This window comes from Mirounga angustirostris, unplaced genomic scaffold (genome assembly GCF_029215605.1).
Source record: "Mirounga angustirostris isolate CCGP_5_RB_7025 unplaced genomic scaffold, mMirAng1.0.hap1 SCAF_1, whole genome shotgun sequence".
NCBI lineage: Eukaryota > Metazoa > Chordata > Mammalia > Carnivora > Phocidae > Mirounga > Mirounga angustirostris.
The window spans coordinates 118,080,659-118,095,416 of NW_026991709.1; the positions used below are offsets into that span (position 1 = coordinate 118,080,659).

The following is a 14,758-nucleotide window of genomic DNA, read 5'->3' on the forward strand; positions in this document are numbered from 1 at the left end:
AAATTTTATTTGAAAATAGTCTAATCACTTTTCTTCATTACCTGTAGCCCATGGGAGACCTGCTGGGAGAAACTGAGATTAAAATCCTTTTCTAATACCTTTTAAAAATACCATTAGTAAATTTTGTCAGATGATCTAAAACTCCTGATTTACTAATAGTATGTTAAAATCAAGATACTTGCTTCCAAGAGCCTGTTATTACTATTTTTTTAATGTATCTTTGGATTAGAATGAAACAGAAATTGAACTGGGGAGTCTATTGAGGCAAGATTTCCAAGGATTGCATAATGAATTATTGCTACGTATTGGAGAGCACTATCAACAGGTTTTCAATGGTTTGTCAATACTTGCCTCATTTGCATCTAGTGATGATCCATATCAGGGCCCCAGAGAGATCACATCACCCGAATTAATGGTAAGGAATGTTTTATGGGCTTTTTGTTTGTTTGTTTTTGCCTTTTTGTAGCTTAATTGTGAGATTGGAGAAACAGGTATTGTATGCATCTTCCAAATGCTAGAGATTTATTTAAATTTCAAATTAGGATTTTTATTTTGAAAAGGTTGATGATTTAAATTATATGGTCACAGCAAGGTATATATTGAAAAATATGTGTTTTGAAATGATTATAGATTTTATTTTTTCACTGGGTAAAAATGTTCAAATTAATTTTTCTTCACTACTTTTTAACTAGAGTTAAAAAACTTCCACTCCCAACTACCTGTTTCGCACAACATACTAACTACTTCTCTTCTCCTATCTTATTTAACCTTTCAGTGGTATTCAGTACAACTGACCATGCCTTCCCTTGTGACTTCTGTCATACCACACTTTTTTGATTTTTTTTTTTTCTTTTTACTGTCTACTCAGTCTTTATTGGCTCTTTTTCTCTACTTTGTCTACTTTATCCTTTATTTTATTTTTTTTAATATTTTATTTATTTGAGAGAAAGAGTGAGCGAGAGAGAGAGGGAGAGAGGGAGAAGCAGGCTCCCCACAGAGCAAGGAGTCTGATGCGGGCCTTGATCCCAGGACCCCAGGATCATGACCCAATCCAAAGACAGACGCTTAACTGACTGAGCCACCCAGGTGCCCCAGTATCCTTGCCCCTTCCTTGTCCATACATAAATATTTTGAATATTCTTCTTTGCAGAGTACTCACATTCCCATTTTGTAATAATATTAACAGCTTAAATGTAACACTTTACTATATTCTTTTTTCCCCCAAGTTCCAAAAAAGGCTTTATTACATACAGAGGAGAGGGGTTCAGTCTTTCTTGGCTGCTGCTTTCGTCATGGCTGCCAGGACATTGCTCAGCTCCTTTCTCTTCCTCTTGGCACGGATGTGTGTCCCCATCCTTTTCTTGATGAACTTGAGGGTGTGCTTGTCCTTGGAGACCTTGAGCAGCTCCGTTGCATGCTGCTATATGGGGTGAAGCCACACACCTCTCATATCATGTCCGCACAAACTTGATGTGCTTGATGAGGTGCCTGCAGCAGCTTCTTTACTTTGGTTTGTTCATGTTCTTAGTCACCTTGTGGCCCTTGTTGAGGCCCTTGGCCATAGAGTCGTGCAGAGCCATGGTTGCTGCTTCTCAGTGGCCCCTATAGCAAAAGCAGTACTTTACTATTTTCTTAGTGTTTAATGCATGTTATCTTATTTAATCTCTATAACATCTCTGTGCAATAAGTCTTTTCATTTTACAGACTCAGAGGAGATAAGTAACTTACCCAGCATCACACACTGGGTAGGTCAAAATCAGGATTCAAACCCAGGTTTGGCTGACTTAAAGCCCATACCCTTTCCTCTAGGACCCTCTTATAAGAAAGAATTAATCCTGTTCACTTCAGGAGACCCAAAGTGCCATGGTCAGTGATACCTAATCTATAACTGTTGATGCCCATGGCCTGTACCCCTCTACCACTGTTACCTCAGGGGATATTGACCCCTGTGTCAGACCTATTGTTCTGCAGGTTATTTTTTCCTTATTTAAGTACTTTTTTCCCCACCTTGACTCTGAATGTTCTAGATAAGGACAGTCACTTTCTTTTTCTGTTCTTCTCCTTAAGATTAAATATCCTCTTCATTCTGGGTCCTTCTGTGAGTCAGATCCTGAGGATCTCACCCCTAGCACACTTCATAGTTCAAAAGCTCATGATTTTCTCACTGTAGAGTACTGTTTAATCATATTTTGTCATGGTGATTATAAATCACTAATTTTTTTTTTACTTTTTTTTATTATGTTAATCACCATACATTACATCATTAGTTTTTGATATAGTGTTCCATGATTCATTGTTTGCATATAACACCCAGTGCTCCATTCAATATGTGCCCTCTCTAATACCCATCACCAGGTTCATCCATCCCCCCCCAGAACCCTCAGTTTGTTTCTCAGAGTCCATCGTCGTTCATGGTTCATCTCCCCCTCCGATTTCCCCCCCTTCATTCTTCCCCTCCTGCTATCTTCTTTTTTTTTTTTCTAACATATAATGTATTATTTGTCTCAGAGGTACAGATCTATGATTCAACAGTCTTGCACAATTCACAGTGCTCACCATAGCACATACCCTCCCCAATGTCTATCACCCAGCCACCCCATCCCTCCCACCCCCTACCACTCCAGCAACCCTCAGTTTGTTTCCTGAGATTAAGAATTCCTCATATCAGTGAGGTCATATGATACATGTCTTTCTCTGATTGACTTATATCGCTCAGCATAACACTCTCCAGTTCTATCCACGTCATTGCAAATGGCAAGATTTCATTCCTTTTGATGGCTGCATAATATTCCATTGTATATGTATACCACATCTTCTTTATCCATTCATCTGTTGATGGACATCTTGGCTCTTTCCACAGTTTGGCTATTGTGGACATTGCTGCTATAAACATCGGGGTGCACGTACCTCTTCAGATCCTTACATTTGTATCTTTGGGCTAAATACCCAGTAGTGCAGTTGCTGGATTGTATGATAGCTCTATTTTCAACTTTTTGAGGACCTTCCATACTGTTTTCCAGAGTGGCTGCACCAGCTTGCATTCCCACCAACAGTGTAGGAGGGTTCCCCTTTCTCCGCGTCCCCTCCAACATCTGTCGTTTCCTGACTTGTTAATTTTAGCCATTCTGACTGGTGTGAGGTGATATCTCATTGAGGTTTTGATTTGGATTTCCCTGATGCCGAGCGATGTTGAGCACTTTTTCATGTGTCTGTTGGCTATTTGGATGTCTTCTTTGGAAAAATGTCTGTTCATGTCTTCTGCCCATTTCTTGATTGGATCATTTGTTGGGTGTTGAGTTTAAGAAGTTCTTTATAGATTTTGGATACTAGCCCTTTATCTGATATGTCATTTGCAAATATCTTCTCCCATTCTAGTTTCACTAATTTTTAAAATACTAGATGTGAGAAAATATACTTTTAGAGAAAATCCACCAAGTGCTTATTCTAATAACATAGGTAATATAGAAATGATGTTAGTTAAATAGTTGATTTATGAAGTTCAATCTGTGTAAAACTTACATAATATCTGTTTTATGTGTTTTTTTTTTATTAGGCTGATTATTTGCAACCTAAGTTGTTGGGCATTTTGGCCTTTTTTAACATGCAGTTACTGAGCTCCAGTGTTGGCATTGAAGATAAGAAAATGGTAGGTAGTGATATTAAGTTGCAAAGTTCTAGAATTCATATAGAATTTATAGGAGACATGACTTGTGCTTGTAGCTACAAACATTCAAAGGTACAAAATAAATATATATAGTTAGCAGACTCCTTATCAAGAAGCCTGGCTCTTTTCATACTTTGGTGTTCTGCTTGGTCCTTTCGGGACTGGTCTTTATTGGAGTTTTCCACTGTAGTAATCCCTGTGCTGGTTTGCATGCAGTTTGGGATGCAAATGTAGCCTCTTCCCTAGAGTACCTTGGTAATTTTGTTTATTTTTGTCATTAATTGTGCATTTTTTCAAAATAAAATATTTATTTTAAAAAATATTTAAACCATAAGAAATAATCAAACATATGATATTCTGAATCTCTCTATCCCTTTATAAGCTTTGGGGGAATCTAAAAAGAGGAATTATATCACTTACAGTTTTTGTTTGTTTATAAAGCCAGTTTTAACCCAAACTGGCTTAGAAGACTTTATTGGCTTTGTGACTAAAAGTGTAAGAATAATATAACTTTGGGCATAACTTTATTTTGGACACAGTGTTCTCAGAATTCATCTCTTAGCTCAAATGCCCCTGGATTGGCCCTATACATAAGTGCCAGGTGATGACCCCAAGGGCTTCAGGCTCATGTCCTCATACCATCTAGCTCAGTGGGAAAAAAAGAGACTAGCATCTCTGATGGCTCAACAAAAGTTGCATAATTGAGTTCATTGGTCCACACTGGTATGTTGTGAGTCATGGCCCATGGTGTTTTTGAAAACCAAAAATGTTAGGTTATATAAAGCCAAGTAACTTCAGTATTTGTTAGTTTATGTTTAAATGTGTTTGGCACAATGAAGTTTCATTATGACTACTGTAAGTTGGTCACCACTAGAAGTTTCTGTCCATAGATTAGGAGAGAATTTTAGATACTGATTAAATTTCCCTTTTTATTGCTTTCCATATCTGCAGTCAGTAAAATTACAGAAAAAAATCTCTGAGTAGAAGCTTTTATTTCTGTCTGTACTCTTCTTCTTTTAATAACCTTAAGGAGCCAGGACATGGTACAATATTAAACTCTACTTCCACAGCCAATACTTATTCTCTTGGTGTCACCTGGTAAATTTAATCCTCCAGACAACTTCTGTTTTATCTCCATGGAATCTTTCTTATCGTTATCCAGAGTGAGAGAATGACCTTCAATCTAAGAAAACTATAGTTTGTGTTTTAAACCATAAAAATCTTGTATGTTTTGGTACATAGTTAAGGTTGTCTAGAGAGTTTCTTTATCCTTTCATTAGAACCTGGAGCTGTTGATACAAGTCCGATTCTGTGTTCCACAATAAAATGTGTATATAATTTTCTGGGTATGCCATCAATTTTGTTTTTCTAAATTTGTTTGTTTTACTAAATTCAGAGCATCTTGAAATTAGTACCATTAGGACAAAAATACATGTGCTACATAATAGTTTGGGATGAATATGAAGAAGATTAAACAATAGGTATTATATTCTTAATAAATTTGAAAATTACTGTTCTAGAGCACTGCCAGGACAAAAATAACAAATTACCTTCACAAGAAAAAAACAGACCAGAACTCAGCTTATATTTTTCCAATTCGTAATTCTTACATAAGAATTTGGTCAAAACAAACTGACCAACATTTAGACATTGTGTTGCCAGAGAATAGATACTACTCTGAGATGTGGGTGGGATCTTTTCCTTAGGGCTCATCTACTCCTGCTGACTTGTTTATAGGCTTTATTTTAAAGCCCTACTTACTTTATAGGCTTTGAACAGTTTGATGTCTTTGATGAAGTTGATGGGACCAAAACATGTCAGTTCTGTGAGGGTGAAGATGATGACCACGCTAAGAACTGGCCTGAGATTCAAGGATGATTTTCCTGAATTGTGTTGCAGGTAATTGACTGCCTAAGTTCATTAGAATTTTTGCGTTTCCCAGTAGCATTAACTTGAATTCTTATCTCTTTGAGGATTCAGGCTGTAAATAATTAAGATGGAAAGGATATTTGTATTGAAAGGGAATATGTTTACTTCTTCAAAGACATACTAGTATGAAATCTTTTCACATACTGGGAAATAAAATAGTATAATGAACCCCTCCATACCTATTTTCCAACCTCAACAGTTATCAACATTGCTAATCTTAATCTGACCACCTCCACCTATTTTATTGTTAGTTGGAATGTTTTAGAGAAAACCCCAGTATCAAATCATTGCAGTTGTAAATACCTCAGATTTATCTAATGGATAAGGCATTTAAAAAAATACGACCATCATGAATTATTATACTTAGCAGAATTAATAGGAATTTCTTAATATCATCTAAAACTCAGTCCGTTATTCAGATTTCCCCAATTGTCTCAAAGATTTTTTTTCCCCAAAAATGTTGATTTGAGTCAGAATAAAATAACGTGCACATGTCACACATTTGGTTGTTTGGCCCCTTAAATATAATCTCTTACAAACAGATTCAGTCCTTAAGACCCTTCCCCACACTTCTTTCAAGCCATTGAGATTTTGGCATGTAGGATTCCTAATTTAATATAATTTTAGTATTACTTCTAACAGACTACTGAATGCAGTTTAAGCTTCTTGAAGGTCCTTTTTTTGTTTTATTTATTTGTTTATTTACCTATGTATTTTTGTTTTTTTCAGAGGTCTTTTTTGTCCTTAGACTGTACTTATTAGAGATGGAGTGTCAGAATAATATGTTTTGTTTGTTTTTTTGTTTTTTTAAAGATTTTATTTATTTATTTGACAGAGAGAGACATAGCGAGAGAGGGAACACAAGCAGGGAGAGTGGGAGGGGGAGAAGCAGGCTTCCTGAGGAGTAGGGAGCCCAACCTGGGGTCGATCCCAGGAATCTGGGATCATGACCTGAGCTGAAGGCAGACACTTAACAACTGAGCCACCCAGGCGCCCCAGAATAATATGTTTTAAAGTCATGTGAAGTAATTCTTTTCTGTCACCAACTTGATACTCATTTAGGTTCAGTTGTTTCGGTTTGTTTAAAATTTTTTTAAAGGATTTATTTATTTATTTGAGAGAGAGAGAGTATGAGCAGCAGGGAGGGCGTAAGAGTGACAAGCAGACTCCCCGCTGAACACAGAGCAGGGCTCAATCCTAGGACCTTGAGATCATGACCTGAGCCGAATTCAGACGCTTAACTGACTGAGCCACCCAGGTGCCACTAGTTTGTTTAAAATTTTTAGAGGTTGCTTTTTCCGTCTTTAATTTTAAATTCATATAAAACATAAACATTGTCTGAAATTCAAATTTGTGAATCTAGATTTCATTTCTCACTATAAGTATCTATTTTTCTTAATTTTTGTATAATTCTCCCCTTTTTAAAAGTATAAACAAATTGGGTCACATGGGTGGTTCAGTCGTTAAGCGTCTGCCTTTGGCTCAGGTCATGATCCCAAGGTCCTGGGATCCAGCCCTGCATTGGGCTCCCTGCTCAGCGGGAGGCCTGCTTCTCTCTCTCCCACTCCCCCTGCTTGTGTTCCCTCTCTCGCTGTGTCTCTCTCTGTCAAATAAATAAATAAAATCTTAAAAAAATAAAAAGTATAAATAAATACACACACTTATTTTTGTATTAACCTTGCCCCAAAAGGTAGCATATTATAACCACTGTTTTTTACCTTGCTTTTTTTTTTTTTTTTTAAAGATTTTATTTATTTATTTGAGACAGAGAGAATGAGAGAGAGAGAGCACATGAGAGGGGGGAGTGTCAGAGGGAGAAGCAGGCACCCTGCCGAGCAGGGAGCCCGATGCGGGACTCGATCCAGGGATTCCAGGATCATGACCTGAGCCGAAGGCAGTCACTTAACCAACTGAGCCACCCAGGCGCCCTACCTTGCTTTTTTTGACTTAATACATTAGAGAGATCACTCTGTTTGCATAGAGTACTGATCTTTATTCTGTTTTTACAGCTGCATTGTAACCTTATTATTTGTATTGTTGTTTGCCTTTATTATTTGTATGTATGTATTATTTGTATATATTGTTGTAGCTGATAACTCACTGATGGGGCTTTACAAATAATAAAAACAATGTGACTTTTAACTTATTTATTTTTTCACATAGAGCTTGGGATTGTTTTGTTCGTTGCCTGGATCACGCTTATCTTGGTTCCCTTCTCAGTCATGTGATAGTAGCTTTGTTACCTCTCATACATATCCAGCCTGAAGAAACTGCAGCTATATTTCACTACCTCATAATTGAAAACAGGTATTTATTGTAACTGAAATTAATAGTAAAGATAGCAACTTTTTATTACTGTATATTTATGTCTCAAGGTATTGGGATTACTGCTGGCAAGGTGGAATTGTTCACATTCTTTTTAATTTAGGGTGCATCAAACAAAAATAATTGACATGCTTTAAGTCAATACAGATTGAACTGATGTTATTTCAGTTGTGACATTGATCCATTATAATTATATTTAAAACAGTCTTAGATCAGCAACTCAAAATTATTTTTCATCAGTTTTGAAAAAAGTGAGGCTAAATTTACCTTTCCTTTCTTTTTTTTTTTTTAATTTTATTTATTTATTTGAGAGAGAGCATGAGCAGGGTGAGGGGCAGAGGGAGAAACAGACTCCCTGCTGAGCAGGGAACCTGACGCGGGGCTCAATCCCAGGACTCCAGGATCATGACCAGAGCCACAGGCAGACGCCCAGCTGAGCCACCCACGCACCCCTTAACCTTTCCTTTTCCTTTCCTTTCACACTTAAAAGGCAGACAGTTGAATAACATGAGAAAGGTTAGGAGGGATGTTCACTTACTTTCTATAGCTTACCTTAGTTGACAGTCTCATCACTTCATTGTATTAGCTTTTTAACCAGCCTCCCTTCCTTTAGGATTTTATCAAATTTCTTCATATTATTCATATTTAAAGCATTTCTTTTATCAGTATTATTATAACATATGGAGATTTTCTATGATTCTCGCAATTACTAACAGATGAATTTCAAATTGCTTATCTTGACATTCAAGTCTTTCCAAAATTTGGTCACATCTTATTTCTTTAAATCTTTTCTCAAGATTTTCCAAAACAGACTATGCGCTAGCTTACTTGGACTGCTATTGGAAGAACATATGTTACTCCCTTCCATTTTTGTATTTCACACTGGTTGCTTTTTAGCCTGGAATGTGTTTCTATACATTTTAAAATTGTTTCTATGTTTACACTTACTGTTATATGATACATATATTGCCTTTGCTTTGGAAAAGCTAGGTTTGGAGTACTACCTGTTTACCTGCTTACTCACCTATGCACATACTCCTGCTATTCCCATTAATCATTTTCAGTAACTGTCTAAGCAGGGAGAAAGTACAGAAAAAAAGGTTAAAGTAGTTTTTTTTTTTTCAGTTAAAATACTTTTATTTTTGATAATTTGAATATAGAACAACATAATCACTGATCTAGATCACTTTTTCAAATACTTTTTGTATTATTACATAAATAGTGTTACCTGTGCTTTTTATTATGTAGCAGTTAATTCTCTACCTTTTCATATAAAAAAATTCTTTCATTTAGTGCTAGTTAAAAGATCTTAAACTCCCTGAATGAAGAAATTCTTTCAGCTTCCTTTATTGTTACATCACCAGTGTCTAGCACATAGTGGCACATGATAGTTGCTTGATATATATCTATTGCATGAGTGAATGAAGACTAGAATTTAGAAATTCATTATTGGGACTCAGAAAGATTAGAGTATTATATTTGAAGCAAATTAAAAATTGTAGCCTCAGTAAGAATTATTGATATCTTTTTCTCTAAAATTTTTAATGAGAATTTGTGTTTTAAGGTTGGGTTTGGCTATCTCTTGCTGCACTGTGAACTACTCCAAAATCTGGTGTCTTAAAATGACAGCATTTTTATTTACTCATAATTTTGCAATCTGGACTGGGTTCAGCTGGTGGATTCTTTGGTCACTGGTGTGGCTGCTATCAGCCAGCAGGTAGACTTAGCTGGGTTTCTGTCTCTTTCCACGTAGTCTTAGAGCCTCACCCTTTTCACGTAACCAGTCCCTGTTGGTGGCCTTACGCGGTGACTTAGGACTCTGATGAGCACAAAACCAGAAGCTACCAGACCTTTTTAACACTTAGGCTCTAAATTGGCACAGCATTTCCTCTGCCACATTCTGTGTGTTAAAGCAAGTCACACACCTTGCCCAAAATGAAGAGGAAGTGACTATACATGCATACATATACAAAGAAGTATAGTTTTATTTGGGGCCACCAATGTAAATATTGCAACAGCTGATTTCCTTAGATTTGATTATTTGCTATTATTAACCACTAGACATGGTTAGGAAGAATCATTAATCCACTAGCACTTTTTTAAAGAATTTATTTATTTGAGAGATAAAGAGAGTGGGGGGATGGGCAGAGAGATGGGGGAGAGAGAAACCGAAGCAACTTGACGCTGAGCACAGAGCCCCATTAAGCTCCATCTTATAACCCTGATGAGATCATGACCTGAGCTGAAATCAGGAGTTGGACACTTAACCAACTGAGCCACCCAGCCGTCTCTTGCACTTTTTTTTTTTTTTAAGATATTAGTTTTTAAATCTCTACACCCAATGTGGGGCTCAAACTCATCACCTGCAGATGCTCTACCAACTGAGCCCACCAGGCATCCCCACTAGCACTTTTAAGTGTGAACTAAATTGGCTTTAGTTTCAACCTCTGTCTTATATTTTTTTAGTACTTATACTCTTTGCAAATAATTCTTTTTCTTCCAATTAACTATTAGGGATGCTGTACAAGATTTTCTTCATGAAATATATTTTTTACCTGATCATCCAGAATTAAAAAAGATAAAAGCAGTTCTACAGGAATATAGAAAGGTATTTAATTTTTTATTTATGTGTTAGAAGATCACTTGTACAAAATTGTTCCCAGATTCCAATCTTTGAACAGAGGTTCTTTAGAATCATATCTAGAGATAATATAGTACTTTTCTGATAGCTAATTTTGACAATTAGATAATCCTATCACAAATTATGATTTTTAGAAGGAAGTTTTAGCATTTAGATAAAGATGTTATTGCATTACAGAAAACAGAGAGCAAAGAATACAGTACTTGTGACTTTACTTCCCAGGTCAATATGTCCCTACTTACAGTTCCCCAAAGAAGGAACTACCATAGCTTCATGCCCTGAAAAGCTGTGGGAGAATTCTAGTTATTTTGTGCTACAAACGATGGTATGAAATTGTCAAATCTTACTGATTCCTGAGCTTTAGAAGGGGAATAACCTGTAGTTCCATCATCTTGAAGTCCAGTGAATTCTCCGAAATTATGAAAGTATTAATGGTGATTCCATAGAATTTTAGGGCAGAAAGTGGGATACCTGATCTTGGGTCAGAATAGCAGAAGTATTTACTATAGACCCCAAGCTTGGTTCTGAGGTCTTTATTTTCTCTTTTACTGGGTAACTCATCATAGTCATAAGAAAGTAAGTAATCAAAGTAAAGAGGGAATTATTCATTTGTGTAATCTAGGTTTGGTTCAAAGCTATTATGTAGTCTTTTGTAAGTTAAGGGAAACTTGTATTTCTTACCAGGAAGGATTTCTTTTAGATAAGTAGATTCTTTATTTGATCTGAATAAAATTTTTCTCCAGGTCTAAAGGTTTTAGAATGAAATCCCTTTCCCAAGAATTACTAAAAATGACATATGTATATGAATGAAGAAATGGAAATTATTTTCTTAAGATTTTACTTATTTATTTTTGGGGGGGAGCACACTTGGGGACGAGCAAGGGGGGAGGGGCAGAGGGAGAAGCAGACTCCCCGCTGAGCAGGGAGCCCAATGCAAGACTTGATCCCAGTACCCTGGGATCGTGACTTGAGCCGAAGGCAGACGCTTAACCGACTTAGCCACCCAGGTGCCCGGAAATTATTTTTTAAAGCAGCTTTTAATTGGGGTATAGTTTACCACTTTAATGGTAGCTCTCTAGGGAATCCAGACCTTCTGAAATGGTTTCTGAAATCATTAACTGATAAGGTGTATCTCTCTGTGTTCTTTATATAGGAGACCTCGGAGAGTACAGATCTTCAGACAACTCTTCAATTATCCATGAAAGCAATTCAACATGAAAATGTAGATGTTCGTATTCATGCTCTTACGAGTTTGAAGGAAACTTTGTATAAAAATCAGGTATACTAAGATCCTAAGATATAATTACAAGGCATAGAAAAGAAAGATGTTTAAAGAAGTTTAAAGAAAGTTTAAAGTTTAGTTTAAAGAAAAGATGATAGCTTAGCATATTTGGTTGAGATTCAGTGGGTTCAATGAAAGAAGTAATTTTTATTTTACCGAGATTGTCAGACCTGACTTAGAATCACTGATCCATGAGATACTCCCTGAGGCTGAATACCAGGGATGTGCAGAGTTTCTTGTTGTTGTTTTGAAGGGTCATGATTTGACAGTTACGTTTTAGGTTATTGCATCTTCCCCAGTGAGGGCGTATGTCTGCAACAGCAGTGGTTCATGTGTCTTCTCATATACTTTCCTATAGATATATCTATTGTATAAAATCTCAGTAATGTTGCCATTTTGCATTTTGACTGAATTAACTTTTAGTTTTAATGAAACTAAATTTTTTAATTTTACTTTTTCATGATGCCAGTGAACTTTATTCTTTTCTTTGGCAACATACTATAGATTAGTTCTAACCTTGATGACAGTGAGAACTGGTATTTAAAATACTTGATCACTGTAAAGCTATAAAATAGAAAAAAATTATCTGAGGTATTTGTTTTTGCATGTCAAGAACTTATATGACAAGCTCTGAAAGTGAAAAGACCCTCATGAGTTACCACAGGTGAGGAGCCTTGAATCTCCTTAAGTATAAGTTGTATGCTCTCCTAACTCTGAATCTACATTATCAATCTTACAGCCTCATTCCCTGCCCTCCACTTACTTCAGTGAAACTACTGTGTGCTTACCCTTGCCCCAAACAAACCTCTACCTGGATTTCAGTAACTTAGAGGGCTTCTAGCTTTTTATATTAATAAAGGGATTTATGAATAGCGAAGGATCTTTCCTCTTGGCCTAGAGGTTTCCTAGGTTAGGTTATTTCTAAGCAGATGACATGATTCTGGCCTAATGTAAGGAAACTTTATATTGATCATTACCTCTTAGATATAAATGGCTAAATCTGAGAATTTAAGGAGATTGCTTATATTCTTAGGCAAAAGCCACAATTGCCCAACTTTGTCACAAAAGAAAAATCACATCTGGTAATACCCTGAGAAGCCTTCCTTCAATGTGAAGCCCCAGTGCTAATAGATTAGCTAGGCAGAGTAAGAAGGTAAGTGTACTTGCAGGAGTCTTGAAGGTCAGATAGAGTCTGAATAAGATGTAATGGCCACAGATTGTTATAAGATATTTTAAAGTAAGGTTTAATCTAGTTTAGAATCAATATATAACTGGATAAATTTACTTTAGGTTAGTAAGAAAAAACCAAAGACAATGGCTTGGAGGTGTCAGGGAAATTAAGAAAAGAAGGGAAGACATCCAAAGACACATGTCTTCCCAGGTATATCCCCACAGATACTGGCCTAAAACACCTCACAAAAAGAGAGAAGGAAATGTTTTGTTTTTTTCCAAGTATGACAAGAAGGTAACGTCAGTGTTGAAAGCAATCAGTTAAGTTCTAGAATAGCAATGTCCAAAAGAATTTTCGGTGAAGATGGAAATGTTCTGTACATGCACTGTCCAGTTGTAACTGCTAGCCACATGTGGCTCTTTTGAGCACTTAAAATGTGTGATTAAAGAACTGGATATTTAATTTAATTTAATTTTGTTTAATTTAAATTTAAATAGCTTCATGTAGATAGTGGCTATGATAATGGACATTGCAGCTCTAGAATATGGCTGAACCTATAGCAATACGAGAGCAAGAAACTGATGTAAGAAAACAGGCTTAGAAGTCAGAGTCTTTGTAGTGAATGCTGTGAGAGTCCATGAAAGAACAAATGCAAAAGATACTCTTTTAAAAGTTCAGATCTTAACCAGAGGGAGAGGAAAAGATACTTCATGAGTACGTTGAAAGGAGGTTAAATAATTAGATCTAAAGTTGTGGTATAACTGGCTAAAGAAATAATTGGGTATAATGTAGTGACGAAGTAAACTCTAAAAGATGGTGTGACAGTTAATAAGATGATGCTACTGTAGCCTTAGATACTTGACTGTTTTGATGGACTGATCCTGCAAAAGACCTGTTCTAATGGGGAGCCCCCAGAGGGTCATTGACATTAAAGAAATGACAGTTTATACTCCTTACTTTTAAGGAGGCATCTACATTTTTGAAGGATAAAAATGACACCGAAGGTCAGTGGATAGCAAGAAGTTTTTATTTCTGTGTCAGAAAAATCAGGCTATAGATCAAACTGAGCAACTATATAATCTCTTTCTGAAAATTGATCCTACTCATGTTGAGGTGAATGTCTATGGTAAAATCCCAGTAGGACAGGGCGTTTGTATTGAGGCCAAAATAAACTTTGCTGCTAATGCAGAATTCCAGTAAAAAAACAGATTTGCTAATGATTACAAATCCGAGAATGAGCCCATTGAAAATAAAGCTGCTAGAGACCTCCAAGTTATACTAGGATAATGTTGGAAGCCTAAATCTGAATCTCTACATATCCTCCAAAGCATAGAGAGCAACAAGGAGAGCAAGTAAATCCACATATAATTCATACCTTCAGTATAACTGTGAGACTGCGAATACTATGAACTTCAGATTACGTATAAGCAGTGGAGCTATCTGGAGCTCATGTCACAAGTTTATGTTAAGAGTAGTTAGATTCTGAGAAGACTATATGAAAAAGAAGAGAGTGGAGTGGAGGAACTAAGGATAATGAAGCAAAGATAAAATCAACAAAGATGGTCCCACTCAAAAAGTAGGTCCAGGATGTGGCACATCAGAGCTCTGGCTACAAGGAAGGTACTTTAAAGTGTACAGATCCTAAGGTTGTAGTCTCTGAAAATCATTATGTCTGGGGAGAACTGAAAGAATAGGAGGATGGGGACATTCTTTGGAGACTTAATTGTAAACGTAAAGAAGAAAGTA

At 36.3% G+C, this 14,758-nt stretch overlaps 1 protein-coding gene and 1 pseudogene across 4 annotated transcripts in view; one reads left to right on the plus strand and one right to left on the minus strand.

The window, feature by feature from the left end:
• ATR (ATR serine/threonine kinase) overlaps window positions 1-14,758 on the plus strand; it is a 92,066-nt gene that overhangs the window by 18,695 nt on the left and 58,613 nt on the right. For 3 of the 4 annotated variants that reach the window (XR_010410259.1, XM_045903635.3, XM_045903634.3), the window contains exons 16-21: window positions 230-415; window positions 3,554-3,646; window positions 5,433-5,563; window positions 7,757-7,900; window positions 10,433-10,526; window positions 11,713-11,838. Coding sequence is in view for 3 of the 4 variants with exons in the window: in XM_045903635.3 (XP_045759591.1) it covers window positions 230-415; window positions 3,554-3,646; window positions 5,433-5,563; window positions 7,757-7,900; window positions 10,433-10,526; window positions 11,713-11,838 (774 nt within the window). In the remaining variant the exon portion in view is untranslated. The remainder of the gene's footprint in view (window positions 1-229; window positions 416-3,553; window positions 3,647-5,432; window positions 5,564-7,756; window positions 7,901-10,432; window positions 10,527-11,712; window positions 11,839-14,758) is intronic. The other variant, XM_045903636.3, reaches the window with a different exon arrangement.
• LOC123863756 (large ribosomal subunit protein eL36-like) lies at window positions 1,265-1,580 on the minus strand (annotated as a pseudogene).